The sequence below is a fragment of the Chionomys nivalis genome, chromosome 18, assembly GCF_950005125.1.
Source record: "Chionomys nivalis chromosome 18, mChiNiv1.1, whole genome shotgun sequence".
In the NCBI taxonomy this organism is placed as follows: Eukaryota; Metazoa; Chordata; class Mammalia; order Rodentia; family Cricetidae; genus Chionomys; species Chionomys nivalis.
In genome coordinates, this window is record NC_080103.1 from 28,480,047 (window position 1) to 28,498,000 (window position 17,954).

A 17,954-nucleotide genomic window follows, 5' to 3' on the forward strand; every position below is an offset into this window, starting at 1 on the left:
ACTAAAGCCTCGAATACATCCAACACAGCAGGGCTATCAGGAACCCCTCTATCAGCTTCAGTTCAAGTATGCCACCGCAGTTTAAGTGCCATGTCTTGCCTTGGTCGTAAAGGAATTCTGTGTTTGAACTCCAGGTTCTGGGTCTCTGCTGTTCTCTGTAACAAGCAGTAAGGACCAATCTGAGGGATTACTTAAGCATGCTTACTTTCAAAGACATACTCCTTTATTTAGTACAGGCCTGATAGGCCAAAGTCTTGTCTGGCTTTTCATTTAGTTTCATTTCTGTTTTAGGTCATTGGACTTAAGCAAGAAAGGTAGGAGGGGTGTTTTTCTTATTTGTGACAGAACTTGGCATGGCATACAACAGATACTTCATAAATGCTTTTTGGGTTAATGAATGAGTGACAATATGATTTTACTTATTTTTTTCTTTGGAAAATAGGCTATGATTTATTACTTACTATTAATTATTATTATTAGCATTATTATTGTCACTTTCCTAGAGCCTGCAGAAGAGCTCAGTCCATCCATCTCCCTTCCTGGTGTGTTCTCAGCCTCTCTCCTGCACTGGTTGCACCCCTGTGGACTCATAAGGCTGCTCGACTTCACCACAGCCTCCTGAAGCCTCCTTGGACTTCGCTTCCTTCCCAGGGTGGCTCCACACAGCTCACTTCCGGTTTGGCGTAGACGTGCTTCTACTTCCTGTTCTCCCGCAGAATGTCCTCCCACCCTGCCTTTGGTTCTCCCAACAGCTTCAGCTCAGGTCAACAGCAGCCTCTAATTAGTAAAGTAGAGGGTTCTACTCCACCCCTCCCCCTCAAGAACTCATCCTCCAGCCATTTCTCTCTGGGCTCTCTTTACTCTCCTAGGTTCCCTCGGACTCGCCCACAATACTCAGATGCCATAGTTTACCTTAGCGTTCCTGATGCTCTGTTCCTGGGTCTCTTCTCACGCTTTCCTCTCCCTGATTAGCCTGGTCTTATTCCAGGCTCCCACTCTTCCCCACAAGCCACCCTGATTCTGCTCTACAGCCTTCTTTCTACCCAGACCCTCTAGCTAAACTCCCTCTTCAGTCTGCGCTCTGCCCTGTCGCTGTCTCTTTCATGGATACCCTCGAAGTTCCCAAGAATTCACACCAATAGGGCCTTAGTTGTCATTTTCTGACATGTCACCTTAGAGTCAAGCACGTTTCTGTTCAAACCTACTGAGAGTTTTTTATATGAAATGATATAAACATTTTTCTCCTGGAAATGTTGATAGAAGGGTTTTACTTAATATATTTTATATTAAGTAGTTTATATGTTCATATTTCAGTTTTATATTTTTATTTATTGGTATCAGGGTGATGATAAAATCATAACTTAAAGTGGCTTTTTTCTTTTTCTGCAAGTTTTTGGCAGATTTTGTAAAGCTTTGGTATAAGATGTAAAACTGATCACTTTCTTTGATGCTTTTTACTATAATTTTAATCACTCTAAAAGTTAGTCTATTTAAGTATTACCTTTTCCTAAGAAAATTTTATTATGTATATTTTTAAATTTATATTTTTAAATATTTTTATTTTTAAATTAAAAAATTTATTTTCTACTTCCATTGACATTTTATCATTATATTGCATAAATTTTAACTGTCAGCTGTGTGTGTGTTCATGTCTGTGGAGGCCAGAGGTTAATGCCAGGTGTGTCGGGAAAAGTATCGGCTCAGGACCCCCAAGACCAAGTTCTCAGCACAAAGGAGATTTATTTCCCCCAGATGGACAAAGAGCAGAAAAGAGACAAAGATGAGAGATAGGGGACAAGGGACGGGGGAAGGAACGTTTGTACCAGGGACAGCGGGGAATGACAAGCGACTGCCTCTGGATAAGGAGACAGACATGGCATGTAGGAAAATGGCAGTTTATAAAGGTACAATGGAAAATCCATGTTAGGATGAGGTGTTTAATTTTCGTTGGGCATGTTAGTTAGTTAAGGCAGCCAAAGGGGGCTTTTGATTGCTGGACTTCAATGCTTTGATATCTGGACCTTGGTAATCAGTCTCAAGAGGATGGATTGGTAAAATAAGGAATGGACCTTGGGAGCTAGCTTCAGGAAGATGATCTAATGCTTTTTAACAAGGCAGATTGAATTGGGGAGAAGGGCAAGGCCTGCCAGAGCCATGCTTGCCAGGCCTGGACTGGCTAGAGCCCCTCCAAGATGTCTTCCTCTGTTGTTCTCCATGTTACTTTGAGACAAGGTCTGTCGGTGAATACGGAGCCCACCCATTTGGATAGACTGGATGGCTGGTGAGCCTCAGGGATCCTCGGTTTCTACCTCCCCAGCACTAAGATCATTGACATGTGCTGTTGCACAGGGGTCCCATGCTTGTATGACATGTATTACCAACCGAGCCATCTCCCCAGCCCACGGCAGGCTTCTTGTGTCGTCAAGAGCAGTACGGTGACAGTGAGGTACATCTCTACCTATTTGTTCATTTACTTATTTGCCCAATACATAAATGCACACACACACACACACACACACACACACACACAATGATTTCTCTTATGTACTGGGCAGTGAAAGTATGAAGATACCTAAGATCCATTCCTGGTCCTTGGTGAGATCAGTCTACAGTGGCAGGCTTGCAGATAAGGAAAAACTATCGTAAGACAAAGTACTAAAGACTATAATGAAACCATAAATAAGTGGGCATGAGATAAGCCACAGAAAAATGAATGGTATTTTGTCTAAGGTCAGGGAATCCTTTGTATAGGAAAGATGAAGAAATTGGGCTGAATTCTGAGGGTTGAGCCCTTAGAATTCAGGTCTTGGCCATAGTTGCACTGGCCTTGCAGTCAAGAGCTCATCTGACATAAACAACAACCCTTCTGGTTTTCTTTCATGAAGTGAAATCCTGTGTCCATGTGTTTGCCACAAGACCTCCATATTTCTTGAGCCAAGAGATTAACATAATGGACAATGAGGACTACTGAGAACTGAAGAACAATGGCAATGGGTTCTTGATCCTATTGCACGTAATGGCTTTGTGGGAGCCCAGGTAGTTTGGATGCTCACCTTAATAGACCTGGATGGAGGTGGGTGGTCCTTGGACCTCCCACAGGGCAGAGAAACCTGCTTGCTCTTTGGGCTGAGGAGGAAGGAAGACTTGATTGGGGGAGGGGGAGGGAATGGGAGGTGGTGGCGGGGAAGAGGCAGAAATCTTTAATAATTAAATAAATTAATAAAAAAAAAGAAGAAAAAAAAAAGAATTGGGAAAAGGTAGGTGTTTCCTTAACAGCCAATCAGAGGACTATCCATATACAAAATCATGCCCGCTTGGGGATTGTTAGGGCTTGAATGTGAAATGCCCACCCAACACCCTGGCCATGGGCTTCTGTGTTTGATCACACGGTCCCTAGCTGATACCAGTATTTGGGGAGTGAGGAAAGAATTTATTTCCTCTTGTAGTGTACAGTCCGTCACTGAGGGAAGCCAGAGCAAGAACTGGAATCGGAAAGCCAAAAGGAATATTGCTTACTGGCCTGCTTCTTCTGACTTACTCCCTGCCTCTGAGTTACCTTTCTCACACAGCCCAGGCCTACCTTCCCAGGGGCGATACTGCCCACAGAGGACTAGCTCTTCCCACATCAACCTGCAGTCAAGAGAACAGCCACAGGCCCATCAGATGGAGACGATTCCTCAACTGTAACTCTAGTTTCTGTCAAGACTAGACTGGCTAATATAAGGAGGTTTTGGAATCTTTGGTACGTGAGGCCCCTTTGGAGGAACGAAGTGTTTGGAGCACAGGCCTTGGAGTTGAGGGCCTGCCCTCATTCTGGCCTGCTCTGTGTCCTAGTCCCTAGGATGCAATGAGGGAGCTGACACATGCTTCAGTCACTACCGGGTTGTCTACCTGTGTATCCCAAAGGATCAGAGTGCCCCTCTGTTTCCTGGGTACTGCAATTCCCTTTTTAACATGATAAACAAGGCTCTCCATTTGATCAGCATTCCTGACTAAAAATTCACTGCATAGGGCTCTAAGGAAGTGTCTGTATAACCACAACTTCAACCTCGGTTATCTTCTCAAGAGAGTAGCTAGTATTAGGGTCACACAGAACAGCATTGTTATTGTTTTTCTAAAATACTTAAAGGCTTCGTGTAACCACATTCTGTGACTTATGCTGACAGACGATGTTTAAACAGAGCTTTTGCAGGAAACATCCCCCGGTTGCTGACTTTCTGAAGAATCAGGGTGCTTTCCAAACGCTGAAGTCCACCGTCCTCCACATGCAAGGCAGCAACAGCCTGGACTGCTCAAGCATGCAAAAACAAGAGTGTCTACGGTAGCAGTAACTGACTGCTCATTTCCAGGGTCTTTCCCTCTGCTTGAGCCAAGCCCCCTAACAACCTCACTAAGTTCAACACCGAGACTGTCCAGAGCCCATTGTCGTTCCTCGGATCTCTGAGATTATGCCCCTCATGTTGGCCTGGGACCTGTTCAGACTACAGACTTTTCAATGGAGCAAACTCCTTAGTTGCTTTGGTTGCCTGTTGGGACCAGACTCAGCTGTCATTCATCTGCATATAAGCTCTTGCCTCCACACGAGAGCCTAAAGCTTTTAGAAGTTAGGAATTTATAGACTTGCAAGCTGGCCTGTTCCACCCTGAACATATGGGGGCATACAAAACCTTGTCCTAATGATGCCCTCCTTTTCTCCTTCCTCCTCAGGTTTTAGAGGATTGCTAATCTCAATCAGCAGCAGCATCTTATCAGGGGCAGGAGTGAAGCACAAAGCAATCCTTTTCAAATACAACTGACACCACCCCGCAACAAACGCACACCAACCAGGTTGCTTTGGGAAACTCCAAGAGAAATCTCCAGTTTTCAAAACTTGGGTGAGGATATGATATTGCCATCCCATGAGTCCAGGAGCAAGGGTGTGAGAGACATCTCACAATCTACAAGACAGCTCTCCACAGTAAGGAATTATCCCTCCCAAAATGTCAGCAAGAGCAGGGTTAAGCAGTTTACCAAAGAGGTTAAGGGGTCAAAGCTACATCCAGAGTCTGTTACCATCCAAGTAACTTTGAATAAGTTGTTTTGCCTTTTCAAAGAAAGGGATAGACAGCAAACATCACCTGGATCAGAACTATATGTACCTGGTGGCGGGGTGGAGCTTAAAAACTATTAGATCTATGACAACACTTGTGCAAAGGAGCTGGAATTTATCATCAGTGTACTGAGCATATTGGTGAGCATGGGGACTTCTGCCATGGGCCAGTGACGTCAAAGGTGACATCATCTGCAGAAAATCTGACTGCAGGGGGAGGGGGGGAGTTCATAAAGCACACACTAAAGTAACATGGAAACCTGTCTTAGCCAGTGTTCCATTGCTGTGAAGAGACATCGTGACCATGGGAACTCTTAGGAAGTAAACCCATCTAATTGGGTCTGGATTATAGTCAAAGGTTTAGTCCATTATCCTTGAGACACTAAAAGGATGCCCCTCAAGGGACATTACCACCTATTTTAAATATACTGCATTTGTGATTGGACGCTGCATAGTGATACAATGTTTAGGTGCTATCTTGACCTGGCTATTGTTTTCATTTGGAAATTAATCACAACATAAGAAGATACAATCGTGTGTCAAGTTGACAAGGGGTAGACTTGTGATGGCATTCTTGGTTGTCAGCTTGACTACATTTGGAATTAAGACCCCAAAATGGAGTTTAGGCTGAAGTCTACTCATAGTAGGTCTAGTGGGTCCCCAAACTCATCCTGTGATTCCTTTCTCAAATTAGTAATAGGTATAGATAAACTTTGAAGTTGGGCTGAATGAATTTTTTCATTATTATGTGGCTATGAGCCTATGGAGGCCAGGAAGTGAAATATGGAGCTTTTTATGAAACTGATCTCACTAGGCTCACAGGAAGTGGCATGGACTATGAACATGTGGCCTTGTTGAAATCAGTATGGCTTGGAGGAAGTGTGTCGCTGGGCTTTGAAGTTTCAAATGCTCAAGCTATACCCAGTGTCTACCTCTCTTCCTGCTGCCCACTGATCCGGGTGTAGAACTCTCAGCTGCCTCTCGAGCACCATGTCTACCTGTGTGCTGCCATGCTACCTGCCATGACGATAGGGTTCTAAACCAACCCCAGTTAAACGTTTTCCTTTATAAGAGTTGCTATGGTCATTGTGTCTCTTCACATCAATAGAACACTGATGAAGGCAGAGGCTAAGGAAAGCATTTTAAAAGAATAATGACTCACCCTAAATTTATATACAAAAATGTGTTGTGCATTTTTCTAGAGAGACACATTTTTTTACTGGCCTCTCAACAGAATTTACAATTTAAAAACACATTTAAGTGTCCTTGATATTGTTCCCAAATGGCTGTACCCCTCTGGAACTCAGGTGTTGACATCCTAACCCACGAGGTGATGGTATCAGGAGATGGAGTGTCTGGGGAGATGTAATAGTACTTTTTCATCTGGATTGCCAGCCCACAAATAACAGCAAGGAAACTTATTATTAATTATGAAAGCTCAGCCTTAACTTATGCTTCTTCCTAACAAGTTCTTATAACTTAAAGTGGCCCCTATTATTTAATCTATGTTCTTTTACAAGGCTCATTACCTTGTCCCCATTCTGTCCATCCTGCTTCCTCAGCGTCTGGGATGGCAACTCTGTCTTTCTTCCTCCCAGAGTTCTCTCTTTGCCCAGAAGTCCCGCCTATTCTCTCCTGCCTAGCTATTGGTCATTCAGATTTTTATTACACCAATCACAGCAATACATCGTAACATAGTGTACAAATATCCCACAACAGGGAGATGATATAACGGTGAGGGCAGAGTTTCACAATTGCATCCGTACGCATACAGCAAGAGATCTCATATCAAAAGAGCTTACATCTTTCAAACCAGCCTGGTCTACAAGAGCTAGTTCCAGGACAGGCTCCATAGCTACAGAGAAACCCTGTCTCGAAAAACAAAAAAATCAAACAAACAAACAAAAAAAGAGCTTGCATCACTTAGGAACCAGAAAGTAGCCCCTCACCAGGCACTGGCTGTGCTGGGGCCTTAATCTTGGACCACGCGGCCTCCAGAGCTGTGCAGAATAAATTTCTGTCACCTATACCTTCCCTTCACCTGTACCAATGGTGTGTTGCTGTAGCTGCCTCAGAAGACTCCCACCATCTGATTGCATCTTATTAAAAAGGAAGTGGAAACTTAAACACAGTATCATTTACCAAAGTCACAGGGACAATGATGGAGTTCTCTCACAGTCTGGTAGCTTTTTGGAAATGAACTGCGGTCAGGAAATCATTCTTCTGAAATAAATGTAACTCCTTGTTGGAGTCTTATCAATTTAAGAATCTCGTCACTTGCCTGTTGTGAATTAACTCAGTGAGCTGTGGTTTCCAAATCTCTAGTACCAGGTCACCTAGATCTGCTCTCTGTCCCCTGGCTGGGAACTAGCATCTGCCTCTCAACCAGCTCGGGAGTAAAACAACCAGCAGACGATTCTTCTCCTCTCAGCTATTTGAAAGGCATGGAAGCAGAAGATATTTAGACTGGGCTTGTTAGTGTTGAGTGTGGATTTGTAGAGAAGCCAAAGCGTTTCTTTGCTTAGCTGCATCTTCAGCTTTTCCAGGAAAACCAACTTGAGCTAAAATTGCTTTGGCTTTTTAACTTTGGTTTTTGTCCAAAAGTGGACTTTTTTCCAGTAAAAGGTTGACTATAAGTTTTTTTTTAAAACCCACTTGAAAGTTTTTCGATCTGATAGAGATAGAAGCTAGCGGAGAAGGCATGTGCAAACATGAAGAAATATTTCAGGTGACTGAAGAGATCCAATGAGTTTGAAAGGAAGGGCTGTGCAATGTGTGTGTGTGTGTGTGTGTGTAGTATGAGTGCATGGTGTGTGTGTATAGCCTGTGTGTATCGTGTGTGTGGTGGTGTGTGTGTGTAATGGTGTGTGTGTAATGGTGTGTGTGTGTGTTTGGCCTATGTGTATGGTGTGTGTGGTGTGTGTGTTTGGTCTGTGTGTATGGTGTGTGTGATATGTGTGTAGTGTGCATGTGTGTAGTGTATATATAGTGTGTGTTGTATTGTATTATATATGCAGTGTATGTGGTGTGCATGTGTGGTGTGTGCGTGTATGTGTGTGCGGTATGAGTGCATGGTGTGTGTGTATGGCCTGTGTGTATAGTGTGTGTGGTGTGTGTGTATGGTATGTGTGTTTGTTCTGTGTGTATGGTGTGTGTGGTATGTGTGTAGTGTGCACATGTATAGTGTATATATTGTGTGTGTTGTATGTGTATTATATATGCAGTGTGCATTTGTGGGTTGTGTGTATGTGGTAAGTGTGGTGTATGTGTGTGTGTGGCAGGGCATAGTGTGAGTATGTATGTAGTGTAAGTGTGTGTTGTGTTCTCTGCCATATAACACTTACAGGCAAACAACTGTCAAATATATTAGCAGGCTGTGTCTTGGAGTTCATGGGTTACAATCATTATCCCTTTCTGCTTCTTACTACACTCCTGATGCCATTCAAACCACACAGATCAAACCGAAGTCTTCTGTGCTCACAGTCTGGAGGTCTGTAAAGTAGCCCTGAATGGTCGCCTCACTCCGTCCTATCCAGCCCTCACCCCTCAGAGTGCTGGCATGCAGACTCATCCCTGAGCAGAAGTTGCTCTAAAGATTTACAGATTTGAGGATGGGGCATAAAATACCGTAATATTTTATGCATCTGTTTATTACTTCTATGCCCTGTGCCCTGTTGCCCACAGTTGGCCGGCAGCACCTGGCCTGCTGCATACTGTGTGTAGACACTCATTCCATCTTTCCAGCAAAACTCTTTACACATATGTTATGGGAACTAAAATCTCTGTGGGCTTGAAAGTATTTTTCATCTGATTTCGAACAAGATGCTCTGTTCTGTGGGCCCAGTTCTGGCCCTGCCAGCTCCACTCTCATACACCAAGGACATTCATCAGCCCAGGGGTAATGGGAGCCACTCAGGGACCGAGAATCAGCAGAGTCCCTTTTCAGGTGACCAAAACTTGAGCGGCAAATATGGCCTCTGTCAGCAGCCTCCTCTGTGTTTCCCACTGAGGAGCAAATGAAGTTTTTCTGTGAGTAGAGACCTTCTTGTGCCAGCCACGCCTGGGGGAAAGCCAGGTACTTACCAGTTACTGGGCTCAATAAGGCTTCTGTTGCCTAAAACTCGGTTTCTCTAATAAATCAGGGATGGGGGGAGGGTGAGAGCTAGAGAGGTTGCTCAGCAGTTAAGAGCGTGTACTGCTCTTCCAGAGGACCTGAGTTTGAGTCTCAGAACTCAACATCAAGTGGCTCACAACGACCTGTTAACTCAAGCTCCAGGGGATCCGGCGTCTGTGGGCACTGATCTCACAGACAGAGACATACTCAAACATATAACTAAAAACATAATTGGGGAAAAGATAGACAGCTGACTTACCTAGGTAAAACCAAATACTACTCCTCTAAAAACAAAACAAAACAAAGTCACGAACAAATGACTCCCAATGACATTCTGCTGTACTTGTAGGCTTTGCTCAGTCACGAGGCGAGAAGCTTCCTCCTGCAGCAGTACAAATACAAAACCCCACAAGCAGACGTGCAGAGTGAGAGACCTTGGAATACTCTGCCCCAGTGGGCAGCTCCATCAAACCCTGCTCCTCAGGTCTCAGGGAACCCCTGGTGGGGTGGGGTAAAGAATTTAAGAGCCAGAGGGGATGGAGGACACCCAGAGAACAGGACTCAGTCTAAATCAGCATGATCATAGCTCCTTACAGGCTCACAGAGACTGAAGCACCGGGTGGATATCAGGTCCTCTGTGAATATATTATAGCTTCCAGTTTAGTGTATACATGGGACTCCTGAGGTCTCTGATTGACTGGGTCTCTGATTCTTGTGCCTTCTCTTGGGCTCTTTTCCTTCTGTTTGTTTATTTTGCCCAATCCCAAAGTTTTGGGGTTTGTTTTATCATATATTTTATTATTAAAAATATTTACCATGTTAAAAAAAGATTTGTATGTAAATTGTCTTCATGGGCCCATATGTTTGAATACTGGATTCCCCGCAGGACAGCCCTGTTCTGAGAGGTCCTAATATATATAGGACTTGAGACCTAACTAGAGGAAATACATCCATGCAGTACAGGCCATGAGGTTTATAGCCCAGCATCTCTTCCTGTCCCATCTCTGAGGTGGGCAAGCAGACACCCATCTCAGACCATCCCTGCCACTGTGCCCTCCCTTCATGATGAGCCACACCCTCGAACCATGAACCTAAATAAATCCTTCTCGGAGCTGCTTTGGGCACTGTAGTGAGAGGATGAGGAGATACATGGATAAAAATGGCTCGAAATTTAAAAACACCTTTTAAAGACTTGGTTTAAAAAAATAAATAGAGCCGGGCGGTGGTGGCGCTCGCCTTTAATCCCAGCACTCGGGAGGCAGAGGCAGGCGGATCTCTGTGAGTTCGAGACCAGTCTGGTCTACAAGAGCTAGTTCCAGGACAGGCTCCAAAACCACAGAGAAACCCTGTCTCGAAAAACCAAAAAAAAAAAAAAAAAAAAAAAAAAAATTAAATAGAGCTTATAGAGATGGCTCAGCCGTTAAGAGCACTTGTTGCTCTTCCAGAGGACCTGGCTGTGGTCCCCAGCACCCATGGTGACTCACATGGCAACCCCAGTCCCAGGGGATCTGATACCCTCTCTGGCCTCTGTGGATGCCAGGCAGGCATGTGGTGCACAGACATACATGTAGGCAAAACACTCATACACATGAAATAAAATAAAAATTAAAATATAAAAAAGTAAAATTTAAATATTTTTTTAAATTAATATGATTAACAACCATGGGGGAGGAAAAAAAACTGGCAAATGTCCACAGGCCTTCCACACTGCCTGCTCTTGGGTGATGGCTGGACTGGTCTTGTGAGTCAGAGCCCCAACAGAACAAGAATAATAAACCTGTCTCTGAGTGAGACTCCCTTTGTTGGGTGGCCAGTCTGACACTGGGGACTTGGCAAAGCAGAAAAGCCTGGGAGTACTTTTAACAATGTAGTTGCTGTGAGCCAGGCAGCACATCCCGCTTGACAGCTCTATAGTAGCTAAGCTATACATTCTTTTCACTTGTATGCTTATTATAGTTTTAAGTTTATCTTTTTCAAGTGTTCTGTGTTGCCTCTTTCGGCAACCATTAGTTTTGCCTTTAATATTTTTAAAGGGTAATGCTTTAAAATTACATGAATATACTTTATTTCTTTTGATTATTTAAAAAATGAAATAGACATTGTGAGCAAAATCTTTAGACTAGTTCACACACACACACACACACACACCTTTTCTCCCTCTATTTGCATGGACTGGGTAAATGCTGTTCCACTGAGCCACATCTCCAATGATAATTCTAAAAAAAAAAGATATGGATGTGTTTTCCCTACACTGCTTTGGCCTGAAATGAGTGCAATATGGAGATACTGGGCAGTGGTTTATTGGTTTGTGTGTGTGTGTGTGTGAACAATAGAGAAATCATTGAAGCTTCATATTTATGCACTTGAAAAGCATTAACCCCAGCTCTAACACAGTGGTTCTCAACCTGTGGGTCACAATCCCTGGGGGTGGGGTGGGGAGGGTCATCACAGTCCTTTCACGGGCCATGGAAGTCCTTCCATTCTGGCCATGGAAGGCACACGATCTAAATGGGACATGAACTCCTAGCTAGATCAAAAGTAGCATGAAAAGCCCAAGATGAATTGCCCAAGACTGGTATGGAGGAAGAAAGAGGAAGAGAAATACATCTTTCCTCAGGTCAGGCCTGTCTAACCCAGTTGGCCACATGTGTGCCTTGTTACAGCGGCCTCAAAGTTCAATAGGCAAATTCAAGAGGATCAAATCTTCTCAGAACTGAAGGAAAACTAACAAGAATGATCCTCGTGGGCTATGACTAGAACTTTTAAAATGTATGTGATGATAGTAAAAGGCTCTCTGCCTGTAGGAAATCCAGACTTCAGAATGTGGTGTCCTGCTCCACCCCTTATCCTACGAAGACAACAGGGAGCAGGCCCTTTAGTCCTGAATCTTTGGAGCTTCAATGCTTCCAGGTTTTATCTGACTTCCCAATTCTTAAAGGAAATGCTATAGTTATATTAAAGTTACAGCATACCTTTCAGAGGCCAACTAGGTAATAGACAGGTAAAGAGATGATAAATAGGTGATAGATTAAAAAGATAGATAGATGGATAGGTAGGTAGGTAGGTAGGTAGGTAGGTAGGTAGGTAGGTAAGTGGAGAGAGAGAGATAGATGGTAGATAGATGATAGATAGATAGATAGATAGATAGATAGATAGATGATAGATAGATAGATAGATAGATAGATAGATAGATAGATAGATAGATAGATAGATAGATAGATATGGTAGATAGATGATAGATAGATAGATAGATAGATAGATAGATAGATAGATGGATGGATGGATGGATGGATGGATGGATGGATGGATGGATAGATAGATAGATAGATAGATAGATAGATAGATAGATAGATAGATAGATAGATATAGATGATATATAGTCATTGTACTATCATGGTCTCTGGTTTTGATTTTTTTTCAGTTTTTTATTCTATAGTTATTTGGGGTTCTGAATGTTAAAATGGATCATCTAGCTTAAGAAAAATTCTTAAATTTTTGAGCACATAAATCTCAGTAAGGATCCTGGAGTGATCTAAAGGAGTGTTTTCAATTTGTTTAGAATTAGGAAAGGATGACAGATATCTTGGTAATCTCACCATTAAGTCCTGGTACCAGCTGTTTCGGGAATTGGCGTCCAGCCCCAGTGCTCTCTCCTGCAGGGAACTGCTGAAGCCCTGCCCTGAATCCTTTAGAAGAGTCAGAGTATAAAGAAGACAGACTTGATGGATAATCTCCATTCTTCCCAGTTCCGGAGATCTAGCATAAATGCTTCAAGCTGCAATTATTCCGAGGTTTTACGTGTTTGTAGCCATTTCTACAGCTATTAATAGGCCTCATTACCCATTCTCCCGTGAAGTCTAACTGCGCAAACATGTTTTGGTCAACTTGCTTAAAACTCAGGAGAAAGAGCTAACGGTGAAGTCACTTGCCTTGATATCAGTGATATGTAAGTTAAAACAAGGCACAGGTGTGGAAGTGTTCATTTAAAACCAACTGCCCCTCCAAAAGATGTATATTTGGCTTTAAATGTCATTCTTTCTACTTACCAAAAGAAAAAAAAGTTTAAAATTCTCTAGAAAAGCCATTTTTCTCCCTCTTGATCTGATTATCATAATTCAGTCCATAGAGGAGGAACCAGGTGGGAATATATTAACATTTCAATTCAGTTCAAAATAACTTAATACGTTATTTTCCATTTTCCTTGTCTGTCATGGTTGCTGTCCTCTATAATCAACCCCTTTGTAAATAAAGTATTTCAATCCTTCAATGCAATTCTATCTTTCCATAATTGTAACTACTCCTATTTAATCTTCAGAAAAGATACCCAGTGACCAAATTCTTGCTTTTCTATGCATTGGGAAGAGGACCACCAGGCCCTTCAACACTAGAGTTCTGTTGGATTCATGCACCGTCAGAGAAACATTTCACAGAAATGGCTGAACATGTGACCAAAGGAAACATGCGCATAAGAGCAGTCTTAAAAGTGTGTTATATGCCGGGCGGTGGTGGCGCACAATCCCAGCAGTCGGGAGGCAGAGACAGGCGGATCTCTGAGTTCAAGGCCAGCCTGGTCTCCAGAGTGAGTTCCAGGATAGCCAAGGCTACGCAGAGAAACCCTGTCTTAAAAATACAAAAAAGAAAAAGGGAATATATGTATGTGTGTGTGCTGTTGTTGTTAGTAAATCCATATTCCTACTGTATTTGGGTCACAGATTTAAAACATTACCAACTGATCTAAGTGTAATGATGTCACATAAACGCAATGACCAGTCGGTGAAGAGTTTGATGAGGTGAGCTAACTCCATTCATTTTAACCTCCTTTTCACAGTAATTCAAGCTGTACCAAATATTCTTTTTTCTGCTCTTTGAAACAGGTCCATGGATTCATAAAAAAAAAAAAAAAAACTCTAATCTAAAGGCCATCCCCTTTGACCTCAGCTGTTCCGCTCACTGCCTGAGAATGAGTTAACTATAAATTCCCAACTCTAGACACAAGCCGGGGTTGTAGTGCAGGGTGCAGAGTCTGCTTAGCATGAAATCTGGGGACTCCAGCACTGAGAAGAGGAAAACAACAACAACCCCTGCAGATGTAAAACCCTCTTCCTATCCTCAGGAAAGGGGTTCCTTCTGCTTTCTGGAAAGGGTCCCATAATAGCTCATCTGATTTAGCTCTGTAATTTTCCTTTAAGAAAAATGGTGATTCCATGCAGGGGTCCTCCTAGAAAGGGGAAATTGATAAGATCTCTTAAGTAAACTGGGAACATGGAGGGGGAGAGGGGGGACAGGAAGAGGGAGGAGAACATGATTGAGTTGGGGGAGGGACAGAGAGGGCAAGCAAGGAAAGAGATAAAGGGAACCATTATGGGGCTAGAGAGAAACCTGATACTATGGAAACTTCCAGGAACCCACAAGGATGACCACAGCTAAGACTCCTAGCAATAGTGTAGAGGGTGCATGAACTGACCTTCCCCTGTAATCAAATTGATGATTACCCTAATTGTGATCATAATACCTTCATCCAGTGATTGATGGAAGCAGATGCAGAGATCCACAGCTAGTACTGGGGCCGAGCTCTTGGGATCCAGTCGAAGAGAAGGAGAAGGGATTGTATGAGCAACGGGGTCAAGAACACGATGCGGAAACCCACAGAGACAGCTGGTCCAAGCTAGTAGGAGCTCACTGACTCTGGACTGAAAGCGGGAGAATCTACATAGAACTAAAGTAGATCCTCCAAGTGTGGGTGACAGTTGTGTGGCTTAGGCAGTTTGTGGGGTCACTGGCAGTGGGACCAGGAGTTATCCCTAGTGCATGAACTGGTTTTTTGGAGTCCGTTCCCTATGGAGGGATACCTTGCTCAGTCTAGATACGGGGATGGTGAGGGGGCTTGGTCCTACATCAAGTGATGGGCCAGGTTTACCCTCTCTGAGGGGTAGATGCAGTTGGGGTTGGGGGGAGCAGAAGAAGAGGAGAAGTGGGCAACTTGGATTGGTATGTAAAATGAAAAAAAAAGATAAAGAAAAGGAAAAATGGTCATTCTTCTCCAAAAGGAGCCGATGTGCAGCACACTGCACAAGCATCGTCGACAGCTGCAAACGGCACAGCAGGCACAGCTTGGGTCCCTAGTGGTATTGTGTTAACAGCACAATTCAGAGCTGTAGGGAGAGAAGAGGAACCCAATCGTCTCTGATGTCAGTGAGATCCAAAGAACAAGGTTGCTTTGAAAGTGTGGTCTTGTGCATCAGGAACAGCATAAGGATAGCAATACAAGATAAAAATAACTGAAAATCAAGAATTCTGAGCCCAAGGGAGCCACAGAGAGCCAACCATGTGGAGTCAAAGAGACTTAAGGACCCGAGAACTCAAAATCGAAATGATGAATGTCCGGGAGTAAATTGCGTAAAACTTTTATTTATTAGCAGTGTATTCTTCTACACTTCAAAATAGAACAAAATATCCTCTGGGAGACAAACTATTCATAACAAAATACATGGCAAACCATTTTTATTATAAGTGGAGAATCTCTCTGCTATATAATCTCTATAGTATATACACCCCCTTCTTGGTGTGCCTTATGTATGTTCATGTGTATAAATAACTTAAGACATACACATGTAGATACATATGACGTATATACACACGTAATTATGGAAAATTTACAGGAGTCAACTTTACAATCATTTTAGTAGCTGCACTCCTTGGTGTTCATGGAACAACTAAAAACGATAGCACAGCTCTCTTCACCCACATCTCAAATGCTGCTGCAACCACTTTTCAATGAGAATTTGAAAGAAATAGTATTCTCTTCCTATACAACGAACCAACTTTTTAAAATAATAACTCATAATAAAATATTCTACTTTTCAACTTTAGAAAAGATAAACAATTTAATTCCTCTGTTTTTTTGATTCTAAAAACATATAACTCAACTTTCCATCAGGTGAGTGCAATTATTTGGTACTGCAGTCATGGGAAATGATGTCAACAAACCTGAGTCAAACATTCATTCCAATGCCTTTTAAAAAGTGTAAAAGGTGAACAAGGTATCTTGCTGAAGCACATATACTAGTCTGAAGATACCCCCTCCTAATAAATACATCATAAATAACTCAACACTTTGCATGATCAGTTTAACTAGCCCTTGCCCATTCTCAAGCAGCCTGGAAGAGAATCAGTATCTAAGGCTCCCTATCTCATAGAGACAAGAAGCCCATAGAGTTCAGGAAACAAATAAGGAATCAATACTCGCATGAAAGGGCTGGACGTACCCTCGGGGGCCCTTTCACTTTGACATCCGGTTCTAGGCAGACCCGTGTCTAGACATGAGGAGTATGCTCCATTAATCTATCTCCTTTAGTGTACAGATTGACTTAGCAGCATTTTCTTCGGTTTATTCCTTCATTGCTTTGAAACTGACATCAGACCATGCAATGATCACCTCGTACCCCAAGCAGAATGTTCGGAGTTGTTAGCTCTCCTGAAGTGCTTTTTGGTCTTTAACAGCATTACTGTACATTAACTGAGAGTGTTCTCACAAACCGTAGGCATGCTTCTTAAAATCCGTATCCTTCCTTTGCATATTTACAAGGAGGTATAAGCAAAATACATGGTTTAAGGCATTTTTTTTTAAAAAGCACTCATGAGAGGAGGAAAGAAAATAAAGCATTTGGAATGTTCTGCCATTTCATAGAGGAAAAAAAGTCATGCTTTTAGGAGAGACTCACAGCGATTTCTGGTCTTAAAGAGATGGTAAAGTTTTGTCATTTTGTTTTGTTTTTTGTTTTTGTTTTTCTTTTTAAGCCTCCTACTCAAACAGTTGAAGAACAAAACAAAGGGGGAAAGTTTTTTCCTAAATAAACCCTACCAAACAACGCCACTCTTGGTAGAGACAAATTTGGATGAGCTCCAGTTCAGGCAGACTCAGCAGAGAATGTTCTGATCTTCTGAACTCACAGGGGGAGCCTTAAAGTCACTTTCTAAAAAGGTGCTCCCTCCTTCCGCTCAGTAAGGAAGAATTCTTTACTCATCATAGACAAAGCCATACTAAAGCCAAACAAATTTAAAATACAGTTTTTTGGTAGCAAATAGCAGGAAAAGTCTAAGTCAAAATATAGTCTAGCTTTTACATAATTTTATATACTTATAAAATTATCAAAATAGTCTTTTATAAAGTTCACGATACATATATAATGTAACACTGTACATGTAAATGCAGTAACAAATGCATTACTGAAATACATTAAAAATAACCTTTGAAAAATACCAAATTCAACATGAAAACTGTCTTTACAAGTGAGGACACCTCCATTAAGATCATTACAGTGCATTTATAGTAGTCGTTAGCCAGTGCTCTGGTCTCAAGTCTCTCAACGGCGCTGTGTTTAACACTCTCTAGGGTCAGAAGAGAAGGACATCCTCCGGGCAAGCAGCTGTTCCCCTCCGCATTGCGCGTCCAGATGTGTAAGAACGGAACCGCCTTCGCTGGAGTGGCAAGGCCTTAGTAATGAACATATTCAGACTGAAGGGACTGTGTAGGGAGAGACACAAGCTGAGGTTAACCATCGCACGTAAAGCTGCTAAAACGTCCTCCAACCTCCTCCTTCAACACAAGGCAGTTCAGGTCTATTATGTAAAAGACACGTGAAATGAACTAAGAAAGCAAAGGAGAGAGGAAGGAGCACTTCTCCTAAGAAAGCAAGACATTTGGTTAGGTAAAGGAGCTGTTAGAACATTTTCTATTTCAAAAGATTTAAT

The 17,954-nt window shown here is 42.6% G+C and overlaps 1 protein-coding gene across 2 annotated transcripts in view; it reads right to left on the bottom strand.

The window, feature by feature from the left end:
• Positions 1-15,597: 15,597 nt before the first annotated feature.
• Positions 15,598-17,954, bottom strand: part of Cdc14a (cell division cycle 14A) — a 149,879-nt gene continuing 147,522 nt past the window's right edge. For both annotated transcript variants that reach the window (XM_057793841.1, XM_057793840.1), the window contains one exon: positions 15,598-17,727. In XM_057793841.1, coding sequence (XP_057649824.1) covers positions 17,698-17,727 — 30 coding nt within the window. In that variant the 3' untranslated portion in view covers positions 15,598-17,697. The remainder of the gene's footprint in view (positions 17,728-17,954) is intronic.